The sequence below is a fragment of the Canis lupus genome, chromosome 6 (assembly GCF_003254725.2).
Source record: "Canis lupus dingo isolate Sandy chromosome 6, ASM325472v2, whole genome shotgun sequence".
NCBI lineage: Eukaryota > Metazoa > Chordata > Mammalia > Carnivora > Canidae > Canis > Canis lupus.
Window position 1 is genome coordinate 59,500,097 of NC_064248.1, and position 12,490 is coordinate 59,512,586.

At 42.4% G+C, this 12,490-nt stretch overlaps 1 protein-coding gene across 2 annotated transcripts in view; it reads right to left on the reverse strand.

Annotated features, from left to right (window-relative positions):
* Window positions 1-2,721, reverse strand: part of PKN2 (protein kinase N2) — a 130,142-nt gene extending 127,421 nt beyond the window's left edge. For both annotated transcript variants that reach the window (XM_025417745.3, XM_025417744.3), the window contains exon 1: window positions 2,414-2,721. In XM_025417745.3, coding sequence (XP_025273530.3) covers window positions 2,414-2,461 — 48 coding nt within the window. In that variant the 5' untranslated portion in view covers window positions 2,462-2,721. The remainder of the gene's footprint in view (window positions 1-2,413) is intronic.
* Window positions 2,722-12,490: the final 9,769 nt, after the last annotated feature.

Here is a 12,490-nt window from a genome sequence, read left to right on the forward strand (position 1 = left end):
CCTGCTTCTCCCTCTGCCTGTGTCTCTGCCTATCTCTCTCTCTCTCTGTGTGTGACTGTCATTAAAAAAAAAATTTTTTTAAATAAATAAATAAATAAATAAAACAAGAGTCAAGGGCAGCCCCGGTGCGGCAGCCAGCGGTTTAACACTGCCTGCAGCCTAGGGTGTGATCCTGGAGACGCCGGATCGAGTCCCATGTCAGGCTCCCTGCATGGAGCCTGCTTCTCCCTCTCCCTCTACCTGTGTCTCTGCCTCTCACTCTCTCTCTCTCTGAATGAATAAATAAATCTTTAAAAACAAACAAACAAAAAACCAAGAGTCAAATATACCAAGAAAAATGCTCTGGATATACTTATCAACTTATAAGGTAACACTAAAAATCATTCTTTTTCTGGAAGGAGTTAGACTTATTAAAAGTAATATAACTATAGATTAGGTGTTCCCCTACTTTGATCCCATTTTTAAAATACTCATATATAAATTTCTTCTTTGACTTGCTTCCTTCACGTCAAAATTGATCCTATTAAAAGTCCCTAAGTATACTTATAACACATCTGAAAACATATTTTCAGGTCCAGTGTCAAAATGAGTGTCTTCTATTATAGTTTTCTATAAAATACAAATAAGGATGCCAAATACATCCTAATTCTGAAGCCAATCCATTCAAAGAAAAAATGCTCCTGTCCATTTTAGTGGATTTTTCTCAGAACCAAAGTATGTGTTTCATATTTCAAAACTAGGCAGCGGGAAAGCATTTCGGAGGTGCTTCAAACAAACCTCATTTTAAAAGCTCACGTTAATTAATAAAACCATAAATTCCATTCAGTTAGTAAATGTGGTATGCTGTAAGACGTCATAAAAGGGTGAAAGTAATTAGACTACTATATGGCAACATGTTCAATGACATGAAATTCAAAGCTGATTCAAAGGATTCCAAATTTGCAAGCCTGCATTGGTACGCTTTGCTGAAATCTGTACTTTTGGTCACTAAATGTCAAATATTATAACAATGCCTTCAAGCTTACATCTAACTGCACAATAAAAAGATCTATCGGGGGGAAAAATTAGCAGTTGCAATACTTAATTTTGATATCACGAAGAATCAACCCTTCAGTATCTAGATTAAGTCTTTCAAGAAGAAGTAACCGCCCAAAGCACCACAAAAAAAAGAGAAAGAAAGAAAGAAAGAAAGAAAGAAAGAAAGAAAGAAAGAAAGAAAGGTATGTGTATTTTTTCTTGTCTTAAATCCTATCTTCAATATTCGAATAGCTAAAGGTGTCTACAGTAAAACACACCAAAATAAACCTAAAAGTCAAGAAAACAAGGGTAAAACTTTAATCCAGATGTGAACATCTCTGGGACACCCCCGGTTTATAAAAAATAATAAGAATAATAATCTCCATAGAGGAGCGTAGGTATCCTTGCACAGCACAGACTTAAGGACAAAATTCCTGCCTACATCATTAAATATTCAGCCGCAAATGGAAGACGATAATAACCCTGCTACTCGGCAGAGACCTCACTAGCTCAGGGACATACTTTGTTCTCTTTCTGCGGGCGTGTGGAGCCCAACCTTTCCCCTCCGTCTACTGCTTGCTCTTTTGTAAACAACTGCTGCGGCTTTTCTCTGGTGTTCAAACCGGGAGGGAAAACGAAAGTCTGAAAAAGCATCAGCATCTGTGAGCGGAGCTTCCGGATCTGAGCCGGGAGTTAGCAGAGAAGGGGATCGCCGAGCTCGGTCATCTGGTTAGAGGGGCCGAGAGAGAAAGGGAGCCCCCGCAGCAGGGGAAAGAGACGGAGTCACCTGGAGACGGGCTAGCGAAGGGGGGCAAGCATTCGGTATGACACGCTTTAAAAAAAAAAAAAAAGAAAAGAAAAGAAAAAGAAAAAACTTTGGGGGCTGGGAGTTATGGGGGCGCTCTTTGTGCGGAGTCGGAGGGGAAGGGGAGGGACAAGAAAGCAGCTTGGGAGTCATTCAGAGGGAGGTTAAGGAGCGGGGTGCGAGGGAAAGGCGGGGCGGGGCCTGGCCGGGCAGGGGCGGGGCGGGGCGGGGGGCGCCCGCGGGCCGCGCGGACCCGGGGGAGGGGGCGGCTCCCGGGCCGGGACGGGCCGGGGTGGGGGGGAGCGGGAGCGGGAGCGGGAGCGGGAGCGGGAGCGGGAGCGGGAGCGGGAGGCCCACACACGCGCGGCCCCCGCCTCCGGGATGCTAGGCAGGTCGGACTCAAGCGGCGGCGGGCCGGCGCTCCCGGGTGACATCCCGGAGTTTCCGCACTTAGCGGGTCAGGGGCGCGGCGGCCGCACGCCCCCCCCCGCCCCCCGCCCCGGGCCCCCGGGCCCCCGGGCCCCCGGCCCCGCGCCACACGTTCTCCCCGTCGCCTCCGCCAGCGCCTCCCGCCCGGGCCGCGGCCCTTACCTGCAACTCCGTGAGCAGGATCTCCCCCCGTTCGGGGTTGGCCGCCATTGCGCTCCGCTCTGCGCTCCGCACCTGGCCGCGGCCGCCGCTGGCGAGGGGAGAAGGCGGGACGGGACCCGGAGCGGGGGGGGGCGAGGAGCGGGGAAAGAAAGGGGGCAAAAAAAAAAAAAAAAAAAAGCCTAGGGATTCATGGAGGCGCAGCCCCTGCTGGAGGCGCGGCTTATTTCGCCCGGTTCATGGAGAGCGGCGGGGAGCGAGGGCTCTCGTAGCGGGCTCCCCCTCGCCGCCCGCCCGCCCGCCCGCCGCCGCCGCCGCCACCGCCGCCACCGCCCGCCGCCGCCCGCCCGCGCCGGATTCTGTGCGCTCAGTCGCTCCCTCTGGGCGACGCCAGGAGCCGCCTCAAGCTCCTCGGTGCGGGGCGCTGCTGCCGCAGCTGCGGCTCCTCCTGTCGCACCATTTGGCTGTCACTGCGTCGCAAAAGCGGCCTCACTTGGCGGCTGCCAGAACACGTGACGGCCGCGGCCGCTACCTCCCGTGGCGAGGCGGGGGCCGGGGGGAGGTGGGGCGGAGAGGACCCGCGGGCGGGGCGGCCATTGGACCCCGCCGGGGTGAAAACGAGGGGAGAGGACTGGCCTCGCGTCTCCTGGGAGGCGGGAAGAGGAAGAAGAAGAAGAAGAAAAAAAAAAAAAAAAAACACGCCCGCTTCTCTGCTGCGCTTAACGGCCGTACGGTGGACACTACAACTCGGGAGCTTACTCTTTGGGGTTTTTTGTTGTTGTTGTTGTTCCCCCCCCCCCCCCCCCCGCCGCCGCAGCTCCACTTGTCGAAGTTTATTTAGGCCTAACGTAAACGAGCCGCTTTTTCTAACCTCCACAGGCCAAAGAGTTTCGGGGCTCAATTTGTGCAGGTTATTGCCGGGCCCTCCCGTCGGCCCAAGCTGCTAGTCCTGCCCCAGGCCGCGCCCCCCGCGCCCTCCCGCCGGGCCAGGTGCACCGCGGCCCTCACCGGGGCGCGGCCTGGACTTCCCCGAGAACTGAAGGCCCCCGGGATCTCTGGCCGTCTTCAGTGCGCCTCCCCAAGCGCTGACCTGCCCAGGAAGGTTGGGGCCGTGGAACCCCACTGACTTTAGAATCTGATCCGCAAGGTCTTGGACGGTTTTAACCGAGTGCAAACTGCAGGAGGTGGGGCGGGGCGGGGCAGTTCCCGCGAATGGAAAACAGCCAACTTGCCCTTACCGCGGGCAACCTCCAAGCTCACCTGTCTCTTGGTGACGTACTGCGAGGGGATAGTGTTAAGTTGTGGTTGAAGAAAACGACACTGTAGTACTCAGGAATGTCAATAAAGTGCCCAAACAGGTACCTTTTGTTTGAGCAGTGAATGGATATTCCAGGCAGCTGCTTCACTTTAGATTGGGGCTGGAATACCACGTCTTTGTTAAAAGCTACTTGGAGAAAGCGCTAAGGGTTAGTTATCCTTGAAAGCCTTAATTGGCATACTTCTTGAGAAATCTTGTACTTCAGTCTTGTACTTCGCTTACATTCCACGTGAGATAGATCTGTTGGGGGGGGATGCTGGCACTTTGGTGCATCTCTTTGTCTTCTCAATTCTCCTGCATTCCTTTGACAAACATTTATTGAAGATCTAGCGTCTGTGGCCACTGGGTTTTTGAACTCCAACTCCTAATATGCGACAGGGAATTTTTCGGCTGTATATTTTAGTTTTTTTTTTTTTTTTTGCAGCATTTTAAATGTTTCATGCATTGCTTTGATTGAAATGATAATTAAAATATATGCAATGGCAACACTTGGAAAAGCCAGGACATGATTGCCCTTTTTGGTAACTAAGAGCCAGACAGTGTTATAGGCCCTAGAGTTACAGCTAAGATTAAGAGAGTCCTTGTCCTTGGAGTGATTGAGTCTTTTGGAGAAACAGACTTGTGTCCAAATAAATATGATGCAATTCTAAATGGCAGGGACAACATGTTAGGGAAGCACTGTATTCAAATATGTATACATATATATAATGTGTGTGTGATAAAATATCACATAATATGGGAATCCCTGGGTGGCTCAGCAGTTTGGCGCCTGCCTTTGGCCCAGGGCATGATCCTGGGGTCCCGGGATCGAGCCTGCATGGAGCCTGCTTCTCCCTCTGCCTGTGTCTCTGCCTCTCTCTCTATGAATAAATAAATCTTAAAAAAAAATCACATAACATGAAATTATCATTTAAACCATTTTAAAGGTACAATTCAGTGCATTAAATGCATGCAGAGGGGATCCCTGGGTGGCTCAGCGGTTTAGCGCCCACCTTCAGCCCAGGGCTGATCCTGGAGTCCAGGGATAGAGTCCCACTCCCTGCATGGAGCCTGCTTCTCCCTCTGCTTGTGTCTCTGCTTCTCGCTCTCTTTGTGTCTCTCATGAATAAATAAATAACATATTTTTTAAAAAATAAATAAATGCATGCAGATATATTTTGCTTATTTTTGCCCTGCCTTCCTTCAGAATGGATTTGACATGCCTGACATGCATATAGTTTGGGCTTAATGATGGAATTAAAAATTACCTATGTAAAGGGGCTTGTGGCTGCCTCAGTTGATTGAACATATGACTCTTGATCTTGGTGTCGTAGGTTTGAGCCCCATATTGGGTGTAGACATTACTTAAAAATAAAATCTTTAAAAAAATTTACCAATGTAAAGAGTTAGAAACAAAGTTAATGAGCATTCTTTTAAAAAAGAATTTCAGGTATAAGAAAATATTCATATTTTAGCACCATGGAATTTTTGAACTAGAAGAGATTTAAAATATCCACAATGACTCTTAATATAGGTAAAGAAAATAGGCCATAATTTACTTAACTAATAAGGAGCATGACAGAGATGGAGACTGAACCTAAATGTATTTGCCAGTCCCAGCCTTGTTTTAACCTACACCGTGATACTATAAATACTTTAAAATAGAATTCTCATTTAAACTGAACTCAAAGCATTATAGTCTCTCATTATTTTTTACCACAGAAAAAGACTTTAAACTTTACGTATTTCTAGAACTCAAAGGATATTGATAATAATTTTAATTTTATATATCACATGTAAATGTAACAAATATAAAAAGTTTTTAAAGCTATAGGAATTATTTCTGATTAGGTATGCTGGAGAAAATAGTGCATACAGAAGGGAGGCCCAGATAATATAAAAACTGCATGATAATCTGGAAAATGTGACAGTTTAAACAATAAATTAGTTTAATTTAAGCTAAAAACTACAACCCAGCTCACAGTCTATGTTTAGAAAAAAAAAATGTAATAGGACATGGGACATACTTATCAAAATGAAGCACATGTGAAAAGGTTTTAGTGGAAACATGTTGATTCAGATGAATTGTATTCCGTCCCTATTTGCAAATGTTTTTAGGGAATCCTACATATGTTACCTCAAGTTATGTTCTAATTTATATTAACAATAAAAAAAAAAGCTTTGCTGTTTTTCTTGTTTTAAACAAACATCCGTGTAAGAAATTAAAAACCAAAAAATATCTGGACTGTATCACTAGTTATGCAGGTGCCTTTAAAATATTTTCTTGGTCTTTAAGAAATAGAAATGACCAGGATGCCTGGCTGGCTCAGTCAGTAGAGCATGTGTCTCTTGATCTTGAGTTGTGGGTTTGAGCCCCATGTTGGGTGTAGAGATTACTTAAAATATTTCTAAAAAAGAAAAAAAAGGTAGAAATGACCAAACATGTTGAAGTAGTTTCAATTAACAATAATCAGATAAAAAATGTTATTTTCTGTTTCCTTTTTTTGAAAAAGTTTTTATTTATTTATTAGAGAGAGAGCATGAGCAGTGGGGGTGGAGGTGGGGAGAGAATCTGACTCCTCACTGAGCAGGGAGACTGATGTGGTGCTTGATCCCGGGATCCTGGGACCACGACCTGAGCCTATGGCAGATGCTTAACTGAGCCACCCAGGCACCCCTGTTTTCCTTTGTAAGTAGAAGAAATGTAACAGGAAAAATCCTAGTAGAGCTGAACTTTATTTTTTTGTCATTGTTATTTTCTGTGCTGTTGGTGAGAAACATTCAGATATTCAGATGATAAAGCTCTTTTCCCTTTGATCCTAAATGAAATAAGATAAGACCTATATATCCAGGGAAAGAGTTAGAACCTTTTCTTTGTGAGCTACAGTGTTTTTATTGTCTTACGTCTTCCATTTCCCTTTTGCTCTTGCTTAATATTTATTAAAATGTTTTTAAGAATTCCATCTTATCTCTCCCAACAACATTATGGACTATCAAGGGAAAGGTTTTTTGGTTTGGGTTTTGTTTACCATTGTTTCAGTGTTAGTGTTAATATAACAGGTGAAGAGTAACCCCCTGCTCCCAGGGGATCAAAGTGAAGTAGCAGTGGTAATCAAGTGACAGACTCCATAAGAGAGACAAAACTCAGACAGTCAGAACTACTTGGTCACCAATTTCTTCATTAAGGAACCCCCTGTAGAGATCGTTACCTTGTATGGATGAGGATAATTTTGAGAGCAAGATTGTTAAAGTGAAAGTCACAATGGAGTCAGCTGTTGTGAGTGAAGCAGATACTTTGGGGATGTCTGCACACTTCCTTTCCTCTTGAACTTCCCCTGAGAAGAAGTCTCTGTAGCTATGTTGATTCTGCTTGACCTAGATCTTCCAGTAAACTATAGGCGGATCATGATAGAACATGTCTAAGGTTAGCCAACAAGATTCTCACTCCAAGAGTCTGGAAATAAAATATTGGAATACTGATCAATTGGTGGCCATAGAGTGGGAGGTGTGGTGTTTCAAGGACTAGAATGGCCATTTTCTGTCATATGTACAAAGATGCATAAAAATCAGCTCTTTGGAAAGAGAAAAGAAGTAAGAACCAGCAGGTGATTTACCACTGGAAAATCACCTGCTGTCACTGGAAATACAATGCTTACTAAGGCATACCTGGTCTTTGTCTTCATGGAACTTTAAAGAAACATAATGGCAAAGAAGGTGAATTTGGGATACTTTGTGTTTTTTTTTTAAAGTTTTATTTATTTAAATAATTCTGCACCCAATGTGGGGCTCAAACTTATGACCCTGAGGTCAGGAGTTGCATGTTCCTCCCACTGAACCAGCCAGGCACCTAGAATTCAGAGTACTTTGAACATGGGTCAGGCAGTCCTTTCCTGAGTACTTCACACTTAAGCTGAGATCTCACTGGTGAGTAAATATTAACTGGGCAAAAAAGGGTGTAAAAAACTTTTCAAGGAAACAATAACAGATAAAGTTCTAAGGCAGCGGGGAGAAACTTGTGTAAGCATTGAAAGGCTAGTAGGGCTATAACAATAGCAATCAAAGAGATTGAGCAATAAGACCATGTGTATCAATTAGGATAGGCTAGGTTATGCTGAATAACAAATGATTCAAAAAATATCAGTGGCCTGCAATAAGGCTTATTTATCTCTCATGCTACATGCCACCACGGCTCTGCTGCCTGTCATCTTCACTCTGTACTCTGGCTGACAGAGTGGTCTTTATCTGGAACATTGCCATTGTCATGGCAGAAGGAAAAGAAAACTGGTAAATCACCTGCTGGTTCTCCAAGTGTTTGCTTACATTTCACTTTCACTTTTCATCAGCAAAACCTTTGCCATACCTGACAGTAACAGGGGAAGACCATATAATCCTCTGACAGAGGGACACAATAAAAAAGGGCACTAGAGGGATGCCTGGGTGGCTCAGCAGTTGAAGTCTGCCTTTGGCTCAGGGTGTGATTCCGGGATCCAGGATCGAATCCCACATCAGGCTCCTTGAGGGGAGCCTGCTTCTCCAAATCTTCTTGCATCTCTGCCTCTCTCTCTGCGTCTCTCAAAAGTAAATAAATACATAAATAAATAAATAAATAAATAAATAAATAATAAATAATAAAATCTTATAAAAGGGGGGGCACTGGATGTGGGTGAATAGGAATCCAGTTCCATACCATGTTTAAGATTTTGATGTTCATCCTAGGAGCAATGGAAAACCATTAAATATTTTTAAAAATCTCTCTGAGGGGCACCTGGGTGGCTCAGTCAGGTAAGCATCCAACTCTTGATTTCGGCTCAGGTCATGATCTCAGGGTCATGAAATTGAGCCCTGTGTCAGGCTCTATCCATGACAGGCATGGAGCCTACTTAAAATTTTCTCTCTCCCTCCACCTTGGCCCCTCTTCCCCTCCACCCTCTCTCTCTCTAAAAAAAAGAAAATCTCTCTCTGGCTGTGGTCAGAACAACAGATTAGAAATGGGCAAGAGTAGTTTTGGGGAGAAAAATTAGGAGGTCATTTCAGTTTTCCAGGCAAAAAAGGATTGTACTTTATAATAGGGTCAAGCCGCTGAAAATTGAGAGAAGCCAAGAGATTTAAAAGATAGGAGGATCTAATGCTATGCAAAAAGAAGCAGCAGTGAGAGACTAGGTAGTCCTAGGATGGTGGAAGAAATATAGCTGAATTGGTTTCTGATGTCTTACAATTTGCTGGTTCCAGTTTTCTAGGAAGTCCAGCTACTCTATTTTCTATTAGTTCTTGAGTTTTCTGTGTTCTCCTAATAAGTCTCCCTTTTTACTGAAGCTAATTGTGTGTGTGTATGTGTGTGTGTGTGTGTGTGTGTGTGTGTGTTATTAACCAAACAGCCCTAACTAGACCATTCAGCCAAGTTGAGAACCATCAGAGGAAAGTGACACCATGGCTCTCGCTATGGGGTAGAAGGAGGTAGAACCAGTCTAATTTGTGCTTTCTCCTCTTCCAATGATTATTTCTCTATCCAGTCTATTTATTATTCCTCAAAGACCCCAACATCAGGAAATGTACAGGCTACAAACAAGGAGTACATATTAAACCTGATATAAATCTTCCCACAAAACTTTCCTGATACATCAATTTGGGTATTTCTTTGTGAAGTCTTGTATAAATTTTTTCTTCTCTTTTTAGACCTTAAGTCACTAGAAAGAGCCCGTGTGTCTTATATGGCCTACAATAGTATCTCTTATGAGTGGATAGCATATGAGTTGTGTGTGTGTTTCTGTATGTATTACAGAAGTATTTTAGGATAGCCATCAGCTAGGGACTCCTCTGTCCCTCAGAAAATTAGATAAGCTTGTGTCATAGCCTCTAAAGTTGAGCCTCTATTTCCCCAATCCAATTTTTGGAACTGTGAGAGGTTATTTACACATGTTTTCCTGCTTCTTTCACCCTTTCAAATAGTCCCACAGTACTCCCCCCACTGCCTATATCCCTTGGTTCTGTCTATATTGATACAGACCTGAAGCTCAACCCATGACCAGTTACTCAATACCAACTCTCATCAAGCTTTTGTGAATACATTAACTGGGTACCAAAGATTTAAGGGGATTCACACTATAGGATGTGATGCCTTTCCTCTTGAATCTGGGTCTACCTCTGGTTTTCCACCCTCAATAGGTTAATAAGCAAATCCTGCTCCTTTCCCAGGCTGTTACAGTTTGACCATACTCAGGTTCTTCTGATTCTTAACTGTTATTACAAATAAGATTGTTTGGAACTTTCTCCCCCAAATATACATGTTCTCCTGAAAAAGATACCGGAAAATGCCACTTTCCTAGCTTGGTAAGCCTAATCACCAAATGAATGGTAACATTCTGAGTTTTATGTATTTGAAGTAATGAAAAAGAAAGTAAGTTTTAACAACCACTGAGAAGTTAAACTTTTTATCTTAACCCTCAGGATGCATTTATACTCTTAAAAAATTATCAGACTCCAAAGAGATTTTGTTTTTATGGGTTATATCTTCTGATGTTTCTGTATTCAAAGTTAAAAGTAAAGCATTTTTAAGATACATAAGAGACAAACTCATATTTCATTATGAAAACCTCATCTTATGTCATAAAACCTCTGAAAAACTATCTTATACACATGGGAGAATAAGAGTGAAAAGGTAACATCTTAATATAATGAAAATGAACTTGACTTTGCAGATCCCCTGAACCGCACTTTGAGAAGGATGCCTCTGATGATTCTGGATTAGTAGTTTCTCTACATGTGGATATGGGAATGTGATCTCTGCGCTTCTGGAGTTTAAGATCTAGGACCGTGCTAAAATTATTACAAGGTTTTGGGCTTTTAGTTGAAACATTGGTATGGTGTATGAGAAATTTCAGTTGTCCTTGTCAAAATGATAAAAGTATATAATATGAAAAAGTTTATGTACCTGATTATTTTACTACTTGTGCTTCCTTTAGAGGAAAATTCTTTTGCAACTATACAGTGGTAATAAAAATTAATAGGTACAAAGAAGTTAACATTGGTTACACCATACATATTAAAGGGTTGGTCCCACATGGACAACAAGGAGGTAGCTTTTCATCTGTCATTTCTTAAGCACCCAGCTATTATTCAACAATGTATCTACTATTTGAATAAGTATAAAGCTAAACTTTTGTAATGAAGAGGCTCCAGACAGATGGTGTAGAGAAATTTGCTATTTTGTCACACATGAGGATTGCACAAGGTAAGCAATTTAAGTTATCAAACTGGCTCTGCTCCATGAGGCCACCCAAGGATCCAGGTTCCTTCTCTCTTACTGTTCTACTATCTGCTATGGCATTATTCTCAACTGCATGGTTGAAGCTAGGTCAGGGAACTCCATAATCTACCTTTATGAAAGGAAAAGAGAACATAGAGGATCTAATGTCCTATGTCTTAAGGTCCAGGCTCAAAAGTAGTACACATCATTTCTGCTCGCATTCCATCATGAAAATGTCCTCATTTGACCACATCTAGCTTCAAGCATGGTTGAGAAATATGCTTTCTAACTAGTCATGGCCCAATCACAACTCATTTACTGAACAAGAGGGGCAGGGTGGACATTGATGGACAATTCAAAGTATTTATTGCATAGAGTTTTAGCTAATGTGTTTTGCAATCAGCAAAGTGTTCTGTTTCTCAAACTTTAAAATACAAGTTCCAAATCTATAACTGTCATTCTCTAGGTCCCAGAGTAAATACATTTGTGTGTTAGTTAAAAAAAATTAAAAGGACCATACGTTTTTTAACACTCATAGCTAGTGTTCCTATGTTTAAATGATGGCTTTCTTAGAATATTCCCTGTAAGCTCTCTTAGAACCCAAGCACCATTCTCTGAAAAGCTAAAGCTTCATGGTGAGGTCATATGTAAGTGTTCTGATCAACAGTCCCAGTTGAGCTCAGCCTTCAAATCATTCCAGGCCAGGAACCAGAACAGGTGAGTGAAGAAGCCATCTTGGTAACAAACCCATTCTCTGCCATTGTAGCCTGCATCCGCTCAAGTCACTAGCTGTTGGAATCATTCTGTTTGAGGCCACAGACATTATGGAGGAAAACAAACAATCCCTGCTTTGCCCTGTCCAAATTCCTGAACCAAATTTGTAAGCATAGTAAGAATTTGTTTGTTTTAGGGGTAGGGGAAGCAGTAGATATACATGGCAATAGAAAATTGGAACATACATTCCAAGCTGGATATATAGATAAGCCCTTTTCCCAAAGTTGCCATTAATAGATTTTTTCTGAAATATTTAATCGAAATTCTCTAAACTGATCAATTAAAAGCAAAGTTTAGCTTTTCTAATTCCTCCACTCATTTGACAATATTTATAGAGTACCTATAAATTACGGGGGTTATATTTGTAAACCACACACCTTAGGACCCAGTTATAATCACTCCTATGTTTCCCAAGTAGATATAAAGCTTCCTGAGTGGAAAAAAACAAACAACAAAACAGACTTCTGTAATCTCCACAGCATTTAGCATATGTAAAGCTCATTATAGGTAGACAGTACTTGATGATAACTTGTTTGATTGATAATAATTTTGAAATTTATAGTAGAAGTGTATATGTGTACCCATTCTTCATGTTCATATTTTATTCAGGTATTCAGTTTATTCAGGTATAGCTGAAAACACATGTATTTTCTAATTAAAACTAAGAACTGCTAGTTATAAGTACTTATAAAATATAGGGATGGCTTTAAAATATGTCACTTTATAATGATTCTTATGAAGGGTTTCCTATTAAAGATGCTATTTT